At 41.3% G+C, this 26,544-nt stretch overlaps 1 protein-coding gene and 1 long non-coding RNA gene across 2 annotated transcripts; both read right to left on the reverse strand.

The window, feature by feature from the left end:
* Positions 1–4,966: 4,966 nt before the first annotated feature.
* On the reverse strand, positions 4,967–14,223 carry LOC119906266. The gene is made up of 3 exons (XR_005444953.1): positions 14,094–14,223; positions 13,675–13,758; positions 4,967–5,505 (listed from the first exon to the last, which is right to left on the reverse strand). It is a non-coding gene; the product is annotated as an uncharacterized LOC119906266 (long non-coding RNA).
* Positions 14,224–22,406: 8,183 nt separating this feature from the next.
* Positions 22,407–24,470, reverse strand: bhlhe23 (basic helix-loop-helix family, member e23). Its single transcript, XM_038723827.1, has one exon. It carries the CDS (start codon positions 23,766–23,768, stop codon positions 23,085–23,087), a length of 684 nt encoding a protein of 227 aa, XP_038579755.1. The 5' UTR covers positions 23,769–24,470; the 3' UTR covers positions 22,407–23,084.
* Positions 24,471–26,544: the final 2,074 nt, after the last annotated feature.

The raw sequence follows: 26,544 nt of genomic DNA on the forward strand, positions 1-26,544 counted from the left end.
CAGGCACTGATGAAAAGACCCCTGAGACAAGGAGACCCAAATTAGATTTCAATAAGGATGTTGAATATTCATATCAGGGAAACATCTAAAGGTAAGCGCTTTTTGATCTCCGCACACAAATATCACTTGTGTGCATTCCCAGGTCCTGGCGCTCTGGTTCTACAGTGTTTTCTCCCCCAGCCTGGTCCGGCCCCGGCCTCGGCTCTGTCTCGCTCCTCGGGGGATGAGATGGAATAATGATGATGGGGCTACAAAGGAGAAAAAGAGCCATAATGAATGTTTATACTAAAGGGACCCAATAGAAAGGGCATCCGTACTAAGTATTCAGTAATTAGTATTTAGCAGAAGTTGATCGCTGAGTGCACACATTCAAACATGCAGAGACACAAACACACACAGACACACACGTATCCGGGGCAGAATCACTGAGGCATAATCATTTGGTGTGTAAACTTTAGACAGGGGAACCTCCCTTGACAGCAGCAGTCAAAACACAGTTTCATTGCCCCTGTCAACATGTTTTCCTTTATTTTTATAATTGACTCCACTCAGAGTCTTTCTCCCCAAAATGTCAACAGAATTCACAATGTGGCTGTTTATTTTTCTGACCATACCTGTGTTGTGTTGCTCATCTCTCTACAGAATCATAATTATTGCACTCTGCGCATGAATATGTCTCCCAACCTCAGTACAAAAACTGTCCTTTTCTGTTTTACCTTTATGTGATTTTTGCTTGCAAAAATGTACTGGTTATGAGAGCTAAAAAAGACCCAACATCCGACAAACACCCTGAAGAAATTGCAATCACTTCCATCTTAGCAGAGATGGAAATGTGTGGCGATGGTGGAGGATGTGAGGGGGTTGCTGTGTGGTTGGGAAGGGGCGACTGCCTGAGGCTCTTTTCCCCACAGACAGTCCACTTTGCTCGGGAACACACCATGAAGTGAGTCCTGAAATGAGACCAAAGGATGGGAACACCATCTCGTCTTGACGCACGAAGGGACAATCCAGCTAATAGTCCACATCAACTTCTATCACCACTAATGCGTCAAGAGCGGCCATGATAGCCCCGATCAAGCAACTATGGCTCGTGATGCAGGGAGACAAGCCAACTCCATCCTTCAAAAGAGCTAATAAAAAGAACGCCATTCTGATCTTACATTATACTTTTCTCTTGTTATTTGTCTCACTCTGTGTTCCTCTCAACCCCCCCCACCCACCCTCCCACCCCTTCCTTACAACATGATGGTCAGTCCATTGCCAGGCAATCTGGTCTGTGATGTTGTTCACACCTCCATCGAGCCAAAAAGAAAAAAAAAAATCTTTGACAAGATATGATGACTTGCCCAGGTGGTGTGTTTCACTGGTCTCTTGGTCTTACGGGTGAGGGCAACCTACCAAGCAAGTGTGTGTGTGTGTGTGTACATCTGCCTACAGTATATGATGGTGTGTTTACCCCAGGCTGTGGTGCTGTGATGCTGAGTGTCACCCCGCTCCGGCCTGAGCCCTGCAGCCAGAGAAACCAGCTGTGAAACTGACAGGTTTGTCTTCTGCACTCACCTACACTCTTTCTTCCCCTGCACACACACACACACACACACGCACTGATACATACACATGCAACCACATAGACATAATGAGGCACACATGCAGACACAGTTTCATGGCCTGAGGTTTAAGTACACATGCACACACAAGCCCCCCCACCCCCACATCCACACATATCCACAGACCATCACACAAGCTGCAGGCAGTCTCTCTCATGCCAGCTACAAACACAGTGCAAAAGGAATATGCTTACAGAGCTCCAATATATAGTGGCTACTCATAACCTGAACACATTTTTACAATTTGATGAAATTCAGCAAAGATATTGAATATTGAAGTGACCTTCTTTTCTCCTCGTTTAACCACTGGATCATGGCACATGTTCAACCACGTTGTTTAACTGAGCTGTGAATAAGTCAGGTATTTAATGTCTTTCAAAGAAATCAGTTACGAGATAAATTAGACGTCAGTGCCTCTTACTCAAGAAAACAGCTAACATCAACAAAACAGGGAAAGGCAATCCAATTATAATTTAAGCAGTTTAAGGTGATATGTGTGAAAATACAGTTACAGTTAATACAAAAAACTTGTTTCTAACCTGTTTTATATATTATATAATGATTCCAAACATCTACTGCAAACATTTATTTTTACATGCACATTAATTATTTAAAAAAACATTTTGTGATTTATCATATTGTATTATTCATGCAAATAAACCAAATATAATTTAGAACACAGAGGAAAATGCAATATATAATGTATTTCCTCTTGGTTTTAGTAACATTAGTAAGTCCAATACATCTTTTGCACATTTTATTTTCCATGTTCCCTGAGAGTTCAGGTAATGTTTAATTAGAAATTGAACCTAATAAACAGGTCCGATCCTCATATACATTCACAAGGATTTGCATGATCCAACACGACTTCATTCTCCCATGTGAATGCGTGTACCTTGCAGAATACACATGTAGGCTTGCATGCAGGTATTGTAGCACATACATGTACATGTGTATTCTGTATCATGTAGGTCAATGAGGACCCGTGACATTGCCACAAGCATCTGAACTCGTGGTCCGTCCAGGAAAAGCTGATGAGATACCCTCAGGAGATGCTGCCTTCTATGCCACCTTCCCCCACACCAAACGCACACCTAGCGTGCACACAAACCCTCACACACACCCTCACACACACACACACACACACACACACACACACACACACAGACTTTGACACACAGTAGTGAAGGATGCCATGTGTATCCAGGTGTCTGGCCGTGCTGTAGCACCCTTCAGGTGTCACAACGACAGAAATCAGTGTTCTGACCAGAAAGTCTGCAGGCAGCATGCGTGTGTACACAAATGTGTGTGTATGTGTGTGTGTGTTGGCGCATCTGTGCACACATATATGCATGCGTGCTTGTGTGTGTACTTGTGGTGGCTTATTCCTAGAGGGTGGGGGTGAGAAAAACAAGTGAGAAAAACAGCAAAACAAGTTAAGAGACAATGAAGAAAGCAACAGTGGCACCTGTTTCCACCGGTGTGGAGGGTGAACAATCCGCCTGAGAAACCACACTGCCTGGTCCTTTGATGTTCTCTGCCACTAATGATGCCATTGATAATTTTATCTCTAGATATTTTAGTCCCAACAGCATGCACTATATCACCTTTATCTCTCCTTCTAACCCTCCATAAACATGCTCCCTTCCAAACACACATGCACACTTTCTTTTTTTTTTGGGTTCAGTTATGTGGCCAGATGTCCAAGTTGACATAGCGCTTAAGGCGTTTGACTGGATGAAACAGTGCATTGGCTGCGGGTAAAGAGGGATTAAAACAGGGCCCGAGGCACTTGTGTTATATTGAAAACATCCTGGGCTGCTTTGTATGGAGATTTGCATACATTGGGGTCTGTGCGGCGATGGCCCATCTGCTGAAGTGCATTGTCCCCAAACAACAAAGTGTGTTTAAATATTTCACATCTCCATCTTCTGGGACATAGGTACACAGAAAAGAGTGGAGAGTGAGTGAGAGAAATAGAGGGCAACGGGGGGGGGGCTTAAAAAAAACAACAAAAAAAGGAACGAGAAGATTGGCACAGCTTTGAATTTGAACTGCTCCCAAATGTGCCTCAGTCAGAGCCACAGTAAATAACACTATTGCCGGCCAGGATCTGGGAAAATGAGGAGAATCTAAATATAATATGCTGTAAATCTGAATTCTGGTGGAAAACATAGTTGTCTGAATACAGAAATGGAGATGTGAAATGTATGTTTTGTGCTATGATTATGCTCGGGAATGTTCAGCTAAATATGAAAACAGGTTTGAATAGCACACATGCAGCTTAAATTTTTTTTACATTTGACTGTTGAAACTTTGAACACATGCAACTCTGTAGCTAATACTAATATTGATAGATTTTTTTTTGCCAGCTTGCAGTGTCAAATTAACTATGAAAGTTACTGACTATGTTGATTAAAAAAAAAAACCAAAACTGGCAAATATCCATAGCAGACAGTTTGTTACAGACTGGTCTAGTATTAAGTTATCATCCCTTTAGCCCAAACTCTCTTTATTGTATTAATGCCATAACTCTGGATTTCTGTGACATTTAATGGCACTGTAAAATTAGATAATTACTGTAATATATCTGTGTACTCATGCCCGTTTCCGAGGTCAGAAACATAAAAATTAATAAGGAACAAGTGGGAGAAAGGGGACAGAGTAGAGAGATTAATTGAGAGTGTGTGTGTGTGTGTGTGTGTGTGTGTGTGTGTCTGTGTGCGTGTGCAAGAGTGGGTTAAGTGACAAAGATGGCAAAAGTTAGTTTTATTAATGCAAAGAGAACACAGTCCGAAGTTACTTTGACATCCAGTGTTGATGTATCCTCTCTCGATACCCCTGCATTTTTATTTTCACTCTCCTCTCCCCGTGTGTCTTCCACCAAAACACACATCAAATGAAAAACATGCTCAGGGCAGTCGATGGTGGATGGAACAGTAAGGTGATTTAACGACGGGACGGTTTGTGTGTAGGCTGGACAGCCTGGTGCAGCCTCCGTCTTCACAACCCGCACACACAAGACCATGCGCACATTTACACGTACGCACACACACAGACAGACACACGCACTGACACCAAATATCTGAAAAAACAGCCAAGATGGACGGGAGGAACATGTTGCCTGCACGGGGGAGGATTTTGGAAAGAAGAGCGTGGTCAATCTGTTTGTTTCTCTGCCACATCCAAGAAGAGTGATAATTTCATTTTTCTTTCATTATTTTCTCCCTTTTATTGTACTCCTAATGTCAGATTTTGAAAGCTGCTGAGGTTTATATTTAAGAAAAGAGCATATCAGACAATGGTTTTTATTTATTTAACAACAAAATGTCAAGCGTTCTGTCTCTTCTTGTTCCCTGGAAGTGAGACATCAAAACCGCAAATACAGACAGCCCCATTGCTACCTGAACCTCGTCCCTCTTAATGCCATGTCTCGCTGCATCTCCCTCTGTCTAATCATATCTCATAAGCCAGTTCATTTATGCAAACCCTTTAGTCGTAGAAGGTCACGATTGGAGAGTCTGTGAAAAAGTATAACAGACACACATTAACCCCCATTTAATCAGGATTACAGAGAACAACCAAGCATTATTAAACACACATCACAGAGCATGGCAGCAGTAGGGAAATATGGGGCACACACATACACACACAAACACAAATCCAGCACAATCAATCTAATGGTGTGCATTAGTTAACTGCCAAATGTTGGGCTTTTTATGGCAGGATCACCCATCCCTTGAAAAGATAAATACGGTGCACAGATCCCAGTAATTACAGCAATCCCCTTACAGCACACAGAGACCGTCCTCACCCACCAGCCTCTCTGTAGTACTGTCGCCCTGTAGATTAAGTCATTTAGGACAGTTTTAGGGCACAGGGGTGACTGGCAGAAGAGCTGGATGGAGAGGAGACAAAAGGATAGACAGGGATCGCGTTAATGTGTTTTGTCTTGACAGTATTTTGGGGGAGGGGTTTTGATTTGCCAAACATTTAGACACAGCAGATAAAATTAAGAGATGAGGACACATGCACATTGACTCACTTATGATGGACTGTATGTAGCACATTGGCAAACACATCATATCTCTTAGTGGCGTTCTGTTAACGTTCTGTGATTTTCTGAGGTTATACCAAGTATTATATAATCTTCCAACTAATGAATGAGTGAATGAATTGGAACTTCACTCTTCAGTCAAAACATAAAGTAAAAGTTCATGGCCTTTGTGTGGATAGTATCAAATAAATGTGCAACTAGAAGACTGCACTCAGTAGAGTGGAGATCTCCGCCAGGTGTCTCTGGGGGCATGTGGGTAGGGAACGTGGCAGTCTGTGAGTGTATGCATGAGAGTAGTGGAATGAAGTGGATAAAGTTTTTTAGTATAGTATTGTGTCTGACTTTTCTTCTATAGATGTGTGCAAAGTTTTTAAAAGTGTTTTTGTATAGTATAGTTTTCTTTAAGATGCATAGAATGGTGTAATGGTATTGTAACTGAGCATCCTGGGTTCACCCAACTGTTTAAACTTAACAAGGAAACAACAACAATAACTGGACGATAAGTCCAGCACCAAAATGTGGCCTGTAACAGACTGGGTAAGCCTTATTTTCAACTAGCCAATTTCTGGAATTGCATTTTACACATCTTAAAATGGCGAACACTGCTGAAAAAGACATTTTCAAAAATGTTCACTACAACCACAAGAGGTCCTTGAGCATATAGCCATACATGTGCCCAACATTTTTTAGGCTGATGGGTACAGTAGTATAAGAAATTAGCTACGGACAGAAACACACGTTCACACACAACCAAACACATGATCATAATAATATCATTATGTAAATGGGGTGGAAAACAATTGTGATTATATGCACAATATAATACAACCGAATATGATAGATATGCAATAAACAGGAAGTGTATAATGTAAAAATTTTGTTGAGACTGTTATCAGCTTTCTGATTAATAAAAAAAAATTCATTAGAGCCATAGTTTGTGGACTTTATGCATTAAAACACAATGCAATGCAATGATATGGTGTTTCTGTCAGTATGTCCGAAATAAAGAGACCTTACAAACATCTAAAAATACAATGTTGACTCAACACCTCACTGACATAGACTGAAAACATTTCCCATGTTTAGGTTTGGATTGTGGTGCATTTAGCTGTAAAAATATTTTTAAAGGTGCTACATGGAGTTTCCTTGTAAACAATGTTCACATTCAGTGTTACTCACCAAAACGCATTGTGTGTATACTTGAAGCCTAACACACGTCAAATGCATTTCTTTCCTCTGAGTATTTTAAGGCATACTTTATTTACATTCATGTTTGCTAGCTTGCAGTCTTTTTCTTCACTGCCTTTGCAATGCTTCTTTGTGCGTTACCGCCTGCAGCTGTCGATCAGCAGAAAAGCCGAAAGTGATGGCTGGAATGTGTTTTCCGTTGGTTGCCGACTCTATTGCTATTACTATTACTATATACTATTGATAAAAACAAAACAGCGATCCACTCATAAAAAAATTGCTTCTTAGCATCCCTAGTGGCCAAAAACTCCATGCAGTACCTTTCCACTAAATGTTTTACAGCTTCACGTGTCTACTTCTTGCATGCAATGAAATCCCATTACTGTCAAATAAAAACAGTCTTCTGTCTTCATAACTGTTTCTCTCTCAAAAAACTTGCTTTAGAAATGTTGATACATTTTTTTCTGGTATAGATCACGGTGTGTGTGTGTATAAAGGGCAGTAATGGGTTCAGTTTAGAAAAGGGAACCGAGTAAAGCCTTCAGGCCACAGGGCGATTGATGTCCAGCGGGTGGCTTAGGAATACTAACTCACACTGCTCTCTGACTGCATCTAAAACTCTCATTAGTTTAAGTGTGTGAGAGTTCTCTGCCTCTGCACCCTTCAGACCACACAGAGAGGCAGAGGGCCAAAACCTACTCAGATGGCTTTCACTGCAGGGGAGGCATCCAAGGAGGTGAACGTGCATGTCTGCAAGCATGCAAACTTTCACACAAAAACACATTTTTACACACACAATTGTCTCTCGGCCCTACGGTATTTCTTTCTGTATTTTTCTTGCAGCCTGCATGTACATAACCGTGAGCATGCAGCTTAACAGCAGGGGCCTAATGAGGTCTGAATTATGAGCGGTAAACATTTGTATGGACAGATGTGGATTAATGTTCATCTTTTCTTCAAGCCAGAGATTAAACCTGGATTCGTTTTTTTTCTTTCCATTTGATTACAGAGAGATGGAAATGAAGGCAGGAGGTAAATGAGACACAGTGGGAAAGAGAGACAAAGGAAGAAAACAGAGTGATTGTGTCTCTTACTTATGGGGAAGTTGCCAGAAGAAGCCAGACAGTGAAAGTGGAAGGAACAAAGACAAAAAAGTAGCTGGATCGGATGGAAGGGGAGGCAGAGGGAACCGTCAGATGCTCCTCATTCCTGTTGTGGGTTGCCGAAGTGAAGGAGGAGAAATTTGAGTCATGGGGACGGAATCAGAAATGTCAACAGATTGAGTCAGAGCAGAGCTGATACCGTCTGGAAGGAGAGAGTATCAACACTGACTGAGGGGCACGCAAGATTTTGGGACCGTCACTGGGCTAATGGAAAAATTATTGGACATTATGTGTGTACATGTGTGGATGTGTGTGTACGTGTTGCATGGGGGAGGATGTGGGATTGGCTTAGTCTGCTGTCTATAATGAATGGTTAATGTTAGTCGGGGAAAAAATGAATACGGTCACCATCTGCTCGATCTAAGTCTGCGTTCTGTGCATGCGTGTGTCCACATTTGTGTGTATGACGATCATACAGACACACACAGACACACACGCACACACACACACACACACACACACAATGTGCTCTTGGAGAGGGATTTGGAAATATGGAATGGAAGAAAAGGGAGGGAGGAAGAAACAGAGAAGGAAACAGATAACAGTAGAGAGATGTGCGAGAAAAACCTGCACAAAACCAGAGAAAGAGACAATGAATGTGACAGAAAAAGAGAGAAAAAGTGATATTCTTGTGGGCAATATCATACTTGTTTAGATGTAACAGAGATGCAGATACAGGTGAGCACAAATAGGGCAAATAAGTCATGAATTCTGTCAGGATTCACAAGCACATGTAGCCTGTGGCTGCAAACACATACTGTCTTAACACACACATACACCAAAAATATTCACAAAGCACTATAAAGGAATAGAACGTGTTTTTTTCTAAAACTGTACAGGAAATTGACTTTGACCATGCACAGATGGTCAAAGTATAACATTTTTTTACTTGATTAAAATTAGTAATACCACCATGTAAAAATACAAAAATACTCCATTACAAGTAAAAATTATTTAAGTAAAAGTACAGATATATTGTCAGTAAAATTTACTTACTGTAAGTGTTAAAGTAAAAGTACTTATTATGCAGATTGGATTCTGTATTTATAATAATGGATTGTCATTATTTATGCATGCATGTCTAAAGACAATTATAATGTTGTTGCTGGTTGACATGCAGTCAATTCTGAAAACTGTCTGTGCTATCACTAGTTTAATCTACATCATTTTGTCATATTTAATTAAGTGGTTGCATGTTTTTTTTATGTTTAATACAGTTGTCAAAAGAATGTAGTGCAGAAGAAGTGCAATATTTTCTTTTGACATGTTGTGAGGTAGAAGTATAAGTAGCATATAATGGAAATACTAATAAGTATCCTTAAATTGTAATTCAGTAATAATTACCTCCCACCAATGCAAATACAATGTAAAGACTTACAGAGCACATTTTTAGTCTTTGTTATTCAAAATGCTCATGTTCCGAAGTTGAGTCCCATATACTGAATAACTGCCAGGAGTTCGGTGTGAAATTAAAAAGTAAGTGTTAGACTTATGTAAGATCCAGTAAATAGTTTTGAAGGGCTAGGTAGGCATGATATTTATGATGTTATAGAAAGTGTAGTTTAAATGTTACGATCAAAAATTTAGGACCTCTCTACAGCTATCTATTACTAGACTACCCTTTGAATACACAGTAACAGTATTTAAAGCTTTAGGGGGATTACAAGTCTTGAGGACACTGGAACAGTATCATCCCCGGCTGTGCTCACACATAAACACACACACACTCTCTCGCCCACTCCCACACCAACACAGAACAAATGCATGTCCGTTCATTTTTCTTTTCTGTGAACACGTCACATTTGTCTCCAAAGTTTAAAAAACTGGAGAAAAAAACCTACAGTTTTCATGTATCATTATGCTATTGGGTAGCCATGACAGAGAGGAGCTGCAGCACAGATAAAACATTTGTGATACATCTCTGAACACTGGGTTGATAAGTAAATACAGCCTACATTGATAATCCTCATGTCACTATGCGGTCTGTATTATGCAGAGTTGCATGCACAAACACACGTACACAATCACACGCGCGCACACACACACACACACACACACTGCCAGGTTGTGATTAAATTCTCTGTGGCCTATGATCCGCCTCTAAATCTTTGCAATTTTCATTTTATGCAGCTTTAATATGGATCATAGTTGCTCTCTGAGTGCCCCATCTCCTAATCTGGAGCAATCTGAGCTGAGCCTGGCTTGGCCAACAGCTGACGCTAAGTCAACCAGTCACACTCAACCAGCCAGCAAGTCAGCCACAAAGCCTCTGTGCAGTTGGTAGGCCCAAAATGCCATGAGATTGGAGAAGGTGGAAATATTTTTTGAGGACTTTTTATGAAATAGTTTGGCAGATTTGTAACAACTGAATTAATTTGTGTATTGTTAACAGAAACAACTAAGCTGAGAAGGGTGTCTGACAGCAAATAAAGGAAAAAACAATGCATCTACCATGTTGTCAATTTTGCAGAAAAGGAAGATTTTAGTGAAAAAATGCCACTCACGTTGTTGCTGCTGATGACAAATACTGTACATGTGCATAGACATAAATCTTGATCTGGTTATGATCCGATGGGCCTGGTTGAGTGCTTGTGCAGAGGTTGAAAGAGGCAGAGGGAGGGGCTGAAGGGGACGTTTGTTGAGGTCGCGGAGATGTGGTGTGTTTGGGTTGTACCGTGTTAGGGCATATTAAAGACACACACACACATACAGTAGATTTTCACATGATATTCAGTACATACAAACACATTAACATGCACACACACACACACACACAAAAGATGACCCTGTTTTTCAGAGCAATGGGGAGGGGGGGGGGGCATAAGAGGATTAAGTCATTAAGGGTGCACTGTTAAAAAATGTATATTAATATTGTAATGCTTACATCCAGGAATTCCAAACCCACTCTCTTAGATATGCATTCATTGTATTTCCTGTATAGTTTAGTAGCAGACGTAGGAATTTGCTTGTTGGTGTCTTGTTTCTCTCAATCTACATTAAATTGTCATGTCAAAATACCAACGAGTATCCAGCTGAAGTGTTGGACCAGGAGCTGGCACCCTGCTGGGCCTCATGTAAATAATACTGCTGCTGATACAAACTGAGCAAAGCTAATGCTAGGCTTAACTCTCTCTGGCTCACACACACACACACACACACACACACACACACACACACAGTAGCATGTGCGCATTACATTGCAAGTTTGCTTTGCTTCGTAACTAACTGTAGATGAATCCATCTAGTTGTGATGATTATTTCTTCCGATGATTACTGTTACTGGTGTTTATGAGGAACAGAGAGTGAAAATGTAAGAGGGAAAGTGAACATCAGGGGAAGGGGGTCACCCCACCACCTCAGCCTGCCTAATCCTCCCAGTGGCAGACGGCAAGGCTGGTTAGATATCAGGAAACCCTTATGGACATATTAGAGAGCAGTGCTTTTACACCTTGGTGGCCACATTTGTTATTTATGTAAGTATGGTAGGTATAATGAATGACTGTTATAGAAAAAATGTTATGCTTTTTAAATTACATAATGTATGTTGCATATAGCGTGTACAGTAAATGTTTAGGTGGCTCTCATGCCCATTCTATATTGAAAATAGTTAACACTGCAGACATGTAATTACATACATTTTCAGTTGAACTCAAAAACCTCCTCTGATAGGTCAGTAACTGCGTTGCTTTCATCTTTTGTGCATTGTTCATGACACAGTTTATCCTCATGACATTTGCTTGTCCATAATCTGTCTATTATCTGTCTAGGGATGTTCCTCCGACTAATCCATCTTTGCTAACATCCAGTTTCACATTAAAATGTTAAAGGTCCCCCCACACCAAACACAACCCATCCTGACAGCCAACCGTCTAAACCCCATACTCTCTCTTCAACCTGTGCATCTGTGGTGGCAAAACCTTAAAGGATGAGTCTGGTGAAATTCTATAACAATGAATTCATCCTGAGTATCCCCTGTGTAGCCAAAGGATGTGCAATAGATCTACAATTGTCAAAAAAAAAAACTCTTTTCATGAAATGTGATGACAATAAGAAAATAGAGAATATTGCCAGCCTCATCCTTTAAAACACTAAACACACTAATCCTGGTTTTTGTATGTTTCTGTCAAAAAATTGGCCACACATTGTGCACCATCTGGAAAAATATGTATATTAGATCACTTATTACTCAAGAACAATATGAAAAATGGCACAAACATGTCCTGTAATAAACTATGCAATACAGTGCTTTGTGGCATACCAGCGGTATGGTTTTAATGTCCCTCTCTGTGCTGAGACATTAAGGCCGCTGTCTCCCTGTCAGGAAGTGGACAAGTGCAGGTTCACCTCAGTGAGCATGATTAAATCACACAATAACCTCCTTCCTCTTATCAAATCCTCTTAAGCAGGCTGTATTACATATCTGCCAAACAAAGAAAACTCAATCAGAACAATCAACCAAGCCAGGCCAAGCCCGCCCTACCAGCTTGTCTGATCCCATTGCCATGATTAAAATGAAAATGGAGCCGGAATATTACCAGAAATCCCATGTTCACCTTATAAGGAAGATCAGAAGTCTGTGTGTGTGTGTGTGTGTGTGTGTGCGCGCGCGTGCGCACAAAAGGGGATAATATAAATGTGTCCTGTGTAATTCCCTAGCTTAAATCACAAAACACTGTTTTTATTGTTTGAAATATTAATAGAAGAAAGATTACGATTGATGGGATTGGATTAGTAATATTTAGCAATTTCCATTCTCAAAAAGTAATAAATGAATGTGTTTGTGAGCAATGTGTTTTGAGGAAAACATGTTTTCATTGTGCTGCACGGCAGCAACCTGTAGGAATATGTGAAAGTCAAAACAACTTCACAAATGTGCTGCTGGATTTTAAATTGTGGTTGTTACAAAATAGGTATAAAGTACTGGTTTTAAAATATTAAATACAAATCAAGTGAACTTTTACATACACATTTCAGAATACCATGTTCCATAGCATAACACAGTGCTTAGGGCTTCAAATAATGATTATTTTCATTACTGATTATTGGCAATCATTTTCTCCACGGAGAACAATGTCTGGTACAATTTGCCACAGCCCAAGGTGATGTCATGTCAAATGTTTTCTCCTAAGTCCAAAACCCAGACTTATTCACTCGTTTACTGTCATGTATGACAAAGAAAAGTACCAGATATTCACCTTTGAGAAGTTGTAACCAGCAAATATTTGGCACTTCTCAAAAAAATAAAGAAAAATATTAGTAGTTTTTAGATTAGATTTGTTTCCATTCATTTTGCAGTTTAAAATCAACTTGCAGACACTTGAAACTTAAAATAGACAATCCATCACATTTTTGTCAGCATTATTTTTAGCTACCACCTAGACAATAAAATAACTTGTAAAAAATGTAAATCAAGACCATATCATGTTGATGACTAAATATTAATCTCAAGTAAGTTTTAAGCCAATAACAACCTCTGTGTTTTTATTTTTATTTTGTACATGTGATTAGTCATTCACAGTCCGAAACATACAGAACCACATAACATGCAAAGTCACCATTATGGTCCTTTGATAAATTATGCATGTTTTGTGTACAAATCATTTTGTGTGTGTGTGTGTGTGTGTGTGTTTGTGTGTTAGAGACTCCTGGGCTGGCTTACAGTAAGAGGCAAGCTTCACATTACTGTTGCTCCAATTCACTTCCTGGGATAATCCTTAACACAACAGAGGGAACGGCAGGTGACCTGGACCAACAGAGATACAGTATGGGGCTCCATTAACAAGTACACACACGCACGCACACATACACGTATACACATTTTCACACACAGAACCATCCATTCATAAATAATATCAATATGACCCTCCCTTCACCCTTCATTCTTTCCCTCTGCTTTATCTCCACTCCTCTGTCGTAGTTTGCTCTCTTTCCCTCCCCTCCTCAACTCTTAGTGAAACATATTGTTGCCCTGCTGCCTGAGATGACGGTGTGTCATTCATCCAAGGCCCCAAAGTCACCTCCTCCATTAACAGGCACTGTCTAATTAAACCAGTAAATGACAAACACATAGACGCATACACAGGCCGTGCTCTAATGGTCCACTGTAGCAGGAGACTGATGGGCAGCTGTCTCTTGTACATCCTCTGTGCAGATCAACCTTGAGACAGATGACCTGGGGGACGTCTATTGGACCACTGAGATAACACTGGAAGGTTAGCAGAGCATTGATAATGAATGATTTATACACAGTACCCTGGCAGTTAGATTAGTTAATTGATTCATTAATTGAGAACAATATTGTCTTTTAACAAGGTGATGTATTCATTGCCGTGTTGGTATGTCTCACATATGAGTTCATCTCTTTCCAGATATTCATATTAGCAAAACAAAAACAGCGGGCAATACCACGGAAACAAACAAGAGGTGTTTTTCTGTTGTTTGACTCGGGATCAAAAACAATTGGAGAACAATAACTGCTCCGCAGATCATATCCGGCGTTATTATCCTCTTATTTGCATTCTATGAAAGAGGAATAACAAGGTAGTGGAGCTGTGGCTTATCTACAGCTCCTGTATTAACCACTGTGGCATTAGCATTAGCAGACTAAAGGTAAGTCCTTCATGTAGCCTGTAATGCTACATCAAGGGAGGGTGACAAAAATCAAGTCTTTCTTACTGAGAAAGAAAGACAAGAGAAACAGCTTTTTTGTGTAATATTCTTGCTGGAACTCTCTCCACAATGCAGCCTCCTGTTTCTATTTGTTTCTGTCTGTCTTTTTCAATCTCTAAAATCATCCACTCTCCTATCATGGTGTCCTGAAGAAACCTTGGGATGAAAAAAAACAAAAAGCTCAAATCCATTTCCATATTAGTATGAAAATGTTAGAATATTTCAGAGGAATTATCCCTTCCACAAAACAGAATAAAACCCCTCTTACTCCTGTTAATCCTTCAAAGACTGTGATATTACCTGATAGGATGTTGTACAGTGTGAATACTATCAACAAGACATGCCGAAAATAATGTAAGCAGGTCCCCATTGTGGAGATTAGAGTGAGCACGTCTCTCTCCCAATTTATCTCTTCCCCGAAATGCAGCGCCTCATTTTCTATGTATTTCCCCCTCTCTCCCTCCTCTGCCTTCTTTTCCTTCCTCTGGTTCCAGATTGAATTATCAACTAACTGGAAGCTACTTGTTTCTTTCCCTTTGTCCCACAGCTTATAAAACAAAATGTACAAATTGTGCAGGACAGGGGTTAATGAACTTTAGACAGCTTTATTAATCCCCAGTGGAGAAACTCATTTGCCACCAAGTCATCTCATACAGACAATGAACAATATAGACATTCACAGAGGTAAATAATGAGAGCGTAACGGAATGGTTTGAGGGAACATCGTGTATGTAAAAGTGTTCATATGAGATTGGGATACTAGTGGCCAGCAGCCACCACAGACACTATTTAAAAAAAAAACACTTTATGGACAAATTAAAATGACACTGATAAAAGGGGGTACAATGGTTCATTACCAAACTACAGACATTCCCATCAGCTTTAGCTGTACTAATGTTGAAACTAAGATGGTGAACATGGTAAATGGCAACATTTATTAGGGCTTTCATCCAAATTGCTTTACAGTTTGCCTCTCATTCACCCATTTACACACTCACACACACCCACACCAATGGCAGCGTGCTACCGTCATGTAAGGCAGTGGCGAGCAATTTGGGGTTCAGCGTCTCACCGAAAGGACACTTTGACGTGAGGACAGGAGAAGCTGGGGATTGAACTGCCAACTTTGTGATTAGTGAACGAGCCGCTCTACCTCCTGGGACACAGCCACCCAGATGGTAGATATTATAAATGCTAAATATCAGCATGTTAGCATTGCCAGTGTGAGCATGCTGCTATGCTGACATTAGCATTTAGCTCACAGCTGCTAGCAATGCTATAAACTCGTCTTGTTAAATTTATTTTGTTTCTATACCATGTCCATCTTATTCTTTGTTCTGTTTCGTTTTTTCTTGTTGATGTTTCAAGTGAAATTCTTCATCAGAGACCCGGGAAGGCTTGCTATGGCCTTATTTGCCCACTAAAGTAATTCACTGATCTAGTTGCATTTTGAGCTATGAAACCTTCTGACCACATTTTCCCACATTGTCATAACCAGAACAGATTATGTACAGCAAGGTAAAGAAAATGAATTGGAAATAATTACCTGCAGGGTGGCTGAGAACACGACTGACTGATGTACACTTAACCTCGCCACAGTGCACCAAAGGCGCCTCATGTCATAGAGCAAAGTGCTCAGGCTGTTTGTGTGGTAATTGGTCCTAGAGAAAGGAAAATCCCACAGACTGAGCTGCAGGACACTCAAACCCCCTCAAGTCTGGCTCTTTTCTGCTCTATACATATTGAACAGTGGAGTCAGGGGGCTAAGAAGATTATCACAATGGGATGAAGAGGCTGTAAGAGCCTTTGTAGCCTTAGTATTGTGGTGCACAGTGAAAGTTGCTAATGCACTCTCAAGCCCTTAAACTGCTTGACCTTAAAAGCTATATTTATGAGCTTTTAAAGAAAACGCAGTAAAACAGGGAGGGAATAAAAAAAAGTAAACACAAAACATAAAATGGCAAAACAAGGCGCTAACTATTGTAGTCAGTATTACAGAGAATACAAAAAACGTCAGGTAGAGAATGGGTGTCATCAAGTGTTAATGTCTTATTTTCATTTAAAATGTAAATATCCTCAGTGCACCTTCCTCACTCAGTGCAGGGTTATTTTGTGTGCATGTGTGATTGTGTGTGTGGTGAGAGCGACTGAAGCATTGACATGACATGAAGAGTTATTTGGGCTGTAATGAAGCTGCTTAATGAAATCAGTGCCCTTGAAAGTTCTTCATCAATTTTAGCTCCCTTGCTCACTTGCTCGCACTCCACCATTCCAGCCTGTCAGCTAATCCACGTGCGCGACACAATATTAATTAAACACAGCGTATCCTGAAGTACTTAAGTGAAGCGCTATCATTGATAATGAGCAGGTTTAAAGGAGTCACATCCCTCCAAAATTACTTTTTAAACCAGCCTTATTAAGCAGAAAATGAGGCCCAAATCAGCCTACAAGCTCCTCATTAAAAGCCACTGATCCTTGGCCAGGCGCATGTTCCAATGGTTTTAATTAGGCTAACGCAAGATCGTCGGCGACAGGAAGTGCCATTAATCTTGTCTTTTCATTCAGACACAGGGGGGGTGGGGGGACAGCATGTTGCAGCCTGGTGCCTCAAATGCCACAACGGGATGAGAATTAGAAAATCGAGTGACATACTTTGAATTGTTCTTCATTTGTGTAGACTCAGACAGAAGCGAGGGGAAAATATATTTTACAATTCCCCTTTGTTACAACCTTTAGTAACACTTGATAATAACAAGACAGTCTGGCTAAGTGCAATGTTAGTTACACACACACACACACACAAACAGGATGAAATGTGTCTTCATTTTCCCTGTGTGTGTATGAGTTGCACTCAGGGTAGAGGATGGTCCCGTCCCTGCCTGTCACACCTTCTCCGCATGGAGGATTATGGATGGCCAATTACATCGCTTTTGTCATTAATTAATGAGGATAACGAGCTCCCCCTGCTCCCCACAAAACCATGGTGCTCCTCAGCTGGTACTGAACAAGGCGATGGGTGCTTGGCCATGTGTGTGTGTGTGTGTGTGTGTGTGTGTGTGTGTGCATGTGTGTTTACAAGAGAGACAGCAAGGGAGAAAGAGATACAGAGAGTAGTCTATGTGAGTGGAGGAGGTTATGGTGTGTACAAAAGGCTGAACACAGATGATTGTAGACCCCAGGGCTTTGCATGTACATTTGTACAGAGAATTGAGGTGTGTGTGTGTTTGTGTGTGTGTGTGTGTGTGTGTGTGTGTGTGTGTGTGTGTGTGTGTGTGTGTGTGTGTGTGTGTGTGTGTGTGTGTGTGTGAGTGTTTGCTCACCACCAGTCCTGTATCTGTGGGGCCATTACAGAGATTAGGCAGCGCTACAGTAACGGATGCCCCCGATTGTCAGCTTGTATCCTCTGTCAAGACAACAAGCTAAAAGCGAAGGAGTGAGAGTGACGAGCACGGTGGTAGAAAAGGGGGGAGGGACTGTGGAGGGAGGAGAAACATGGAGGCATGTGAGAAGGAGAAAAGAGGAGGGGGAAAGAGAGGCTTTAACAAAGTGGAAAGGAAGTCTTGCAACAAAACTGAGACGTCAGAGAGCTATCTCCACATTGGCCACTCACATAGAGCACCTATGAGAGAGAGGATAAGCCACCGCGGCCCTGATATTCAATAACGGCTCAGACAATTGTCATCCAGTGCTGCCTATCCCTCCTCTATCTTCTCTCCCTCCCACCAGGCCCAATTTGGCCTCTGCCACACTGTCTGAGTCTACCATGCGTGGTGTCAGGTGCCTTGTGGCGATAGGCAAAACGCTTTGCCTGACTGCCATGTTTCAAGGGTTTGCGGCCATATGAGCACATAACACAGGCACACACACAATGCACAAACACACAGACACATACAAACAGACATCTCCTCTCCACCCCCCTTTAGACGTCTGATTAACGAATGAAGGGCCCCGGCCCATCCCGCCGCACTTACAGCAGTGTCGCCCCAAATCACATGGCTCCTCGGAACCAACTGACTCACCCGCTCATCGCTTCCGACAAGGCGGGACTGGGAGGAACGACAGAGTGTGATGTCATAGTGGAGCAGAGAAGTTGTGGGGGTGGGGTGAGGGGGGGGGGGGGTCCTTACAGTGCCACTGCCGGCACAAAAACACAGAGGCGCCAGTACCTTTTCTTTTCCACCACGTCCTACACTCTCTTCCTACCACCCCAAACACTGATGAGCCACCACATACACACATGCACACTCTCACTTGTTTAGCCCTATTGTTGATCTCACCTTCTCACCCTTTCCCCGCATTATGAACCTGCCTAAGACAACCAACTCTTCTATGTCACTTGGCCTCTAAAGCTACAACTATGCTTCTGTGAGCACATTTTAATAACAAAATGTCTAATGTTTTATAAACCCCCATTTGTGCCCCACTGTAAGCATAATCAGAGTTGAAGTATGTTCATTTTCCTTCAAGGCCCCTGTTGTGAGTACAGTCTTGTGTGTGTGGGGCGATGTGTGTGAGATGGAGAGCCACAATGTGCATCAGACACATGAACTTGCACATCGAGAGAACTTAATTAGAGAAAACAGCGCTGTCAGATGCATTAGGCAGAGGTATGCACTTAAGGGCATATGGTTTTAGTACTATACCATCGGGTTACAGAAAAGCACACAAACATACCTCAAAGCTCCGAGCCATGCTAATGAAATCACTCGCTTTCTATCCCGCTGAGAGCAAACACAAATGTTTACAGACATTACACAGTCTGCCCGTACTCCTGCACCACACTGGGCTGTCATGAGAGTGGTAGTGCACAGACTGTAGTGCTGTGTGTTTATCTACATAAAGACACTGTCAACATAGACAGTAGGTAAGAATAAGCAGTAAGATGTTCATTTATAACAGTTCTTTGTTTTCATCCATATCCTATTTAGTCTGGATTTGAGTTTATAATATTATATTAACACCATAGTAACTCTGCAATCCTCTTAGCCTTTATGAGCAGTGTATAATGGTTTAAGAAATGTTTTATCACACACCATAATGTAATTGAAGCATTTATTATTTTATTTGTCAACAAGTATAACTCCTTCTGTGGGCACCCATAACTGGAGATTGGTGTATGAAAGATGATGAATGACAATACAATAATCACACTTATAATGATGTAAAATATGTCTTCACAGGCGAAGTCATAATTGCTGACAAATACTGTACAGTAATATTGCTCACTAATGTCCTTATATTTGCACAGAACTGCATGTGCTGTGTTGGAAACCATTTATTGATATTTTCTTTCAACAGTTTGAACTACATGGATTATTTAGTATTTTATAAAACCTTCCATGGAACAAACTGCAGCAACAATGTGATTATAACATGGCATTATAATTGAAGGTGAAATTACACTGATGCTAGAGAAAATGGGTCCTGTTGCAACAATTCAATTAGATGCCACAGAGATTTTCATTGAATATTTTAACTGAGCATAAATGTCTTTTTCTGTAAATTGTATTGTGTTTTTTGTTTTGTTTTTCAATCTTAATCTTTAAAACATTTTTTTTTATTATTGCAGCCGTTTCAAATTTTACAGACAGGCTCACGTAGTGGTTTTGTTTTTTACATCTTGACACACATGGCAGACTTTCTACAGGGGCATGCCCAGGGCATAGTGAAGCATTGATCTGTTTGCTGTGTTTCTTCGACAAATTAAAGTGTTTGTAAAAGTGTAATTGCATGGCTATAAATCCTCTTACATGTTTGTCTTAGTGTTTATTTTACTGTATATTATATTTTTGCTTGGGATAAAAACAATGAATTGAGTTTCTGACCAGTTTCATTTATCAAAACATCAAATTATATCATTTTAAAATATTGCACTAGAAATGCAAATGCAAGAGGAGACACACTTTTTTTTTTCATTCAAATTCAAATTAGAATACAATTTCCAAAGTACCTCTCTCTACCATTAAATCAACGCACATTACACAGAGTAACATTAATACACTAGGGACCAGGCATGCTTGACCACTCCTTTAATCATATTGTTTTAATACTCTGCAGGTGTTCATCTAGGAAAAGGCAAACATACACAAACAAAATGTAGTGTACAGATCCTTAAACTACAGAATCATCTCATTACAGGGAAAGATGAAAATAATTGGTGATTTTATGTACACACCATCCATTGCTGGTAGGCTAAAGGGCCAGGAAACACCTCCATGTGACCAGCAAAATCACAAATCAACTTAATGTATAGATGTAGCCTACATGCCAAATGACACACTGCCACCATGCACACTGATGGCCATTAAGATAATAAGGTGACACAATAAAACATTATATTTCAGCAGTTTGACATTAGAGGCCTATAGGGAGGGAAAGTGACCACCCAACCGTCCGTGCAAAAAGGCAACCATCTCATTTATGGCAATTAGGCTGTACGGAGCCTGATGGAGCGCGGGGCCCGAGTCCTCACATCATCGGCAGCATTTGTCACATTTCATTCCCGTTGCCCTGACTGTCTCGTGGGGCCTCAGACAAGACATGTGTCATCAGAGGGCCAATTTAAGATGCCATGGGTGGCCTGTTGTTGTGACATGCAGCTAAATTGTAAAAGAGAGACTGGGGTGGATCACTTAGTCACTTTATGACTAGCAAAAAATAGACTGGACTGATCTAATGTATTCTTAACCATATGGCTTAATTTGTGTAGAACAAAGAGGAATCCAAATTATTGCATGCATGCTGATAAAGGAAGAGCACTTGTGGGATTAAAAGTAATTTCTTTTGGGCTTATTTACTGGCCTGTCAAAAAAACAACAATAATAACAGGTAATAGACTTATTATCCCAAAAAAAGAGCAACTATATAGAACCAATATCAGTGTTCCAGCCAATATAAAACATAATATGGTAGGTAACAAGGTAGATCAAGAAAGTGCCAGTTTCCAGGTGAAGGTGCCTGCTGTCAGACAAATAAATACAATCAGAGACAAAAAAAACACACACTTCTATAAATATCACTACACTATCTATAACAACTTGAAACTATTTGTTTTTCATATTAATTTTCTAAATCCATCCACTCACAAGACAAAACCCGCTAAAGCAAACTGGCCCTGCAACGTTCACCGAATTAAGTCGAGCAGGGAGACAGGAGCTGAAATCGTGTTAATAGCTAGAGTATAAGAACCCGCCAAGAAAGCCTGCAATCACCCAAATACCCAGAGACAGGTCATGGGTGCCCCAGGCGGCTCTTGCACCCTTCCCCTCAGCGCCACCGACCCTATACTACGTGCCAAACAGGCCCCACCAGCCCCTCTAAGCTCGCAGAGACCGAGCTCTCCATGTCAGAGGCTTTTCATGCAAGAAAAGAAAGTTGCCAACTCATTTTAGGAGGGCCACTCAGAGGGGAGAACTAGAAATAATTTTAGCAGCATGAGAGGCGCCTGTTTGATTTTCAGATTTTGTTCGCGTTTGTCCACAATACGGCTAATTTAAAACTTAAACTGCCAAAACCAAAACATATAACGTCCACAACATTATTATAAGCGAAAGGAAATGTGTTTAAAATGATAATTTTAGATGAGGAACTCCCCACATGTCGTAGGCCTCTGCAATTGGGCTGGCATTTGTGGCATAGTGTTGCCTATATGTTATTAGATGTGTGCTTAATGTGAAAATGGCTTAAAGTGGGGAAATGGTTGTTGAAATGAAGCAAACCGGATCCAAGCATACATATGTGTTTTAATTATAAAGACATATAAACAATATATGAAATCCATATTGCAACACAACCAAAAATGCGTCTTCAGTGTGAAGGCTGTAGTTCTACAACCGTCAGTAAAGCCGGGCTTGGAGCAAGTGATTTTCCACAGTTGTACAATACAATCATGTGAGATGTGCAATAACTTAAAATTAAAAAAAACAAACATCTCAACACATCGGCAAATCAGCAAATATATCAGCCAACATCACACATTTTTCCCACATAGCATTAGTACAGTAAGTCTAGGGAAGTCCTTTCATTGATGCTGTATCGAGATTAGGTCGCATTTCTACTTTTCATGTTGTCGTTGTTGTTAAATGTTGCATAGATTACAAATAAGAGCTGATAACTAAAATTGTACCTAAACTCATTATTTGGACATGGCCTGCAGTGCCTGCGAGCGACAAAGTCTTCATCGTTTTAAGAAGGCCTAAACTGTTTATTTCCTATGTAGCGTTTGTTAAATCTGGATGAAACATTGCAGTATAATTACTTAACCATACTTTAAGATTATGCATCAGACTAAACTTGTTTTTTTTCCACAGAATGATTTTAAAATAACTAGAGTGGGGGAGAGAGAGAGACCGACATGGGTGCATTAAAGGTAAAAGTTCAGGAAAAGAGAATGAAACCAGATCAAGGCTTGTCGCTACAGTGTTTGAAGATACTCGACGGTGTCCCGGAATAAGTAGTGCACTTCTCGGCACAGGTGGCGAGTGCAGAGCCCGAGAATGGGTAGACAGCAGCCTGTCCAAAGGGCGCCAGGGCGGTGGGGATTGGTGAAGTTATGGTCTGTCCCTGGTTCAGATACGCCACCAGCCGCCTCATCTCCTCCAGAGCCTGAGCCTGCATGAGGATATAGTTCTTGGCCAAGAGGAGAGTGGCTATTTTGGAGAGTTTTCTCACCGAGGGGCTGTGGGCGTAGGGGATAACAGAGCGCAGGCCGTCCAGGGCGTCGTTCAGATCATGCATCCTTCTCCTCTCCCGGGCGTTGATGCTGAGCCGCAGGGAGCGCTGCTCTTTGGACTTCTTGCCGAGGGGCCCTCCGGGCTTGTCGTCTCCAAACGACGAGCCTCTCTTTCTGGACTCCAGCGAGTCGAAGCCGTCCTCGTCGTCGCTCGTGTGCTCCCCGCCGCTCTCGTTGGATTTCGCGGTCTGCCCGGAGAGGAAGTCGGTGGCCGGTGTGAGCTGGAACCGGCCGGGACTTCCAGCACCATGGCCAGCGCCAAACCCGAAGGCTGATTGGCCGTAGCGCTGCGTCAGGTCGAGCAGGGCGTCGTTGCTGATGGACTTGAGCAGGTTCTCTTCGCTGACATTCATTTTCTCTTCTAGAGCAGATTCTGATCAGGAAAAGTCTACTCTTCCACGTTTTCCCCCCTCTCTATCCTATCTTTTGTTTTGAAAACTGGAGGCTGTACTCACGTAGTTCTCTCCAAGAGTTGCTGTTTTCTAGGAGTTCCTCTCTTCACCTCACTCCTTCCCTCTGTCAGTGTAGTGACTCTTCAAGAAGGAGGCTGTGGATCTGAAGCTGAGCCTCTACATGCATTCACCTCCTCTGTACACTGCGCTCCCCCCTTGTTGCGCGCATAGCCCACGTTCAACAACACTTCTCTAATTGTGCTCGCTGAGATCGGAGCGCTCGAGTCCCCCTTTCGTACGGTTTCCTCTCGCGCGTTTTTTTTTCTTGCCCTCCCTCGCCTTGGGCAGATTGTGACTCGCGTTCTGCCCTGCTCGCAAGTTAGTAGGAGCACGAGGCCCGCGGGGATTATCTGGCCGTCCAATCAGGGGGGCGTTTTAATTAACTCGGGAAGAGCGCAAGTCTGCTCCCAATTTCAATCATAACGTGATAATTGCAGCCCATCCCCTACTGTATTGTCCACTATTACATTCCAACCTATTTTAACACGGTTCAGTTATTGTAGGGCATTTAAATAAACTTGAAAGGGGATATTTAATTATTATTCTTATTCTGCTATAGAATGGCCACATACGAACAGTGCAAACCTAACGCAGCATTTTCAGACAGGTAGGTGGATAAAAAGCCTTCTCACCTGTCTGTCTAGATCAGAAACACATCAAGTGGGGAGGGGGGGGGGGGGGGGGGGGGGGCAGAAGGACACTGAAATAAGGACACAAGGAGGTTTTAACATGTGTACCCAAGTTTCTGTTCTTTCTGATCCAAACTAAAATGTTTGCCGTGACAGTGCCATACATCCTGGGTGTTGTTAGGCTATAGTTTCAGTGGTGCAGCCTGCTCTAGACAGATCCCAGACACAATGAGCTCGTAGAGGAAGTGCCCCATGACCGCAATTCGCCTTGCACGCTAGCAGAGTCAGCAATTGGCACCAAATACTCAGGGACAAAGTTACGCTCAATCACTTTTGCAGGGGATGTAGCATCTTAAGCTAGCCAGTATGTGATTAGTGAAAGACAAATAGCTTGTTCAAAATGGAAGCTATAAGCTTCTAATACATTTCCAGACAATATCAGGCCGATATGCCTCATGCAGTGATGTCATAAAAAGTGTTAAGACAGCACTCACTACTGAATAAACCACTATGGCATTATTATAGGCATTAATCACACTAAAGAAAATGACACACAGGTAAGTGATTACAAATCTATTTTTTGTGTTTGCAAATAAAAGGTCTCCCGAGGCAAAGAAACAGGTGTCCTGAGCCAACTATGAAACTTCATGGTGAAGGTAAGGCTGCCGCTCAGTGTCCAGTACAGAGTATTACACAGTGACGAGGCTCGCCTACTACAATCTACAGCTCGGCTTTCCCTGTGGCTTACTGCAGGCTCACTTTCCCTCCTTTGTATTCTATAGTCTTCGGGGGAATTGTTTAGGTGATGGCGCCACCATGTGGAAGAAGAGGCTAAATAATAAATATTATGACGCAGTACATATCAAAATGTTTTTTCTGTTGTAGCACTTGTGGTCATTTTGTGGTCTTCACTGTATAGCATGATGTATGTGCAGAGGTCGACACTAGAAGTCTGTTTCCACTCTCATCTCTGTGCTCACCTAAAATCTGAATTTGAGGCGTATATCCCCAAGCATGATTTTTTGACATCACAGTCAGTTTGGAAGCCAATCATCATCCATCATGCAACTCATACAAGTGTGATTTGGAAAACTGACTTATTAACCTGTTGGTAACTACCAGCTATTTGCCCCTATTTCCAGGAAAGACACCTAAAATAATACCCAAAATGAACCAGGAATAACTCCTCAACCATTAGGCCTAGATGCGTAATTCTGGTCTGAAATAAAAAAAAATGTTTTGCTATTAAAGAGTAAATGGAGAGGCAAAAATGGAAAACATGATATTTTCAGCCTCACCTGGTAGCTATAAAATGTATATGTTAATAGCAGTATCACCATCAAAACCATCATCCAACAGAACTGTAACTGTAAATTTGATGAAAAGAAACAGTTATTACACAAGTTTTCAAAAATATACCAGGCGAATGTCCATGTTTTGGCCATATTTAGCCTGTTTATATGTTCACGTTTATTGGAAGTTTTCTTCAAAATACTATTTCTGTCCATACAACCACATTTCAAATAACATAAAGCTTCCAAAACACTGAAATACTGATAAAAACAGTGAAAATTCATCAACATTCCTAAAACCGATTGAACTCCTATGCTTTACAGGCCCATAACTTGAGAACAGCTCACAGAGAGCTTAGAGGGATTGCGCAATAGCCAAAATGGCTGCCGGAATTATTTTTGTCAACAACTGAGCTGTTTTTGGACTGAAAACAGCAAAAACAGCAAAAGTAAGACAGCAGTGTAACTGTATATGTATATTGGTGCGTTTGGTGTTATTATTATCCAGCTAATAACTCTATGAGTTTGTTCTGAGTGAGTTACACAGCTGATCAGAGCTGGAGCTGAGCTTTCTTTAGAGTGGTCGGACTAAGGTGTAGCATGAGATGAGAGATATCTAGAAGGCAATAACTGCAGCCCTGCATAGTGTTCACAGAGCAATTTATGTTGTGATATAAGCTCATTTAGATGCTTGGTGTTTGATGTGTGTTTGGTATGGATAAAATGGTTGGTTTGAGATTCTAGATGAGCCTCTTA

Source organism: Micropterus salmoides, unplaced genomic scaffold (assembly GCF_014851395.1).
Source record: "Micropterus salmoides isolate LMB-PRFRI ecotype aquatic unplaced genomic scaffold, ASM1485139v1 Ms_hic_scaffold_16, whole genome shotgun sequence".
Lineage (NCBI taxonomy): Eukaryota > Metazoa > Chordata > Actinopteri > Centrarchiformes > Centrarchidae > Micropterus > Micropterus salmoides.

Coding starts and splice junctions, on each gene's coding strand:
- bhlhe23 (XM_038723827.1), bottom strand. CDS start 23,768: ATGAATGTCAGCGAAGAGAACCTGCTCAAGTCCATCAGCAACGACGCC.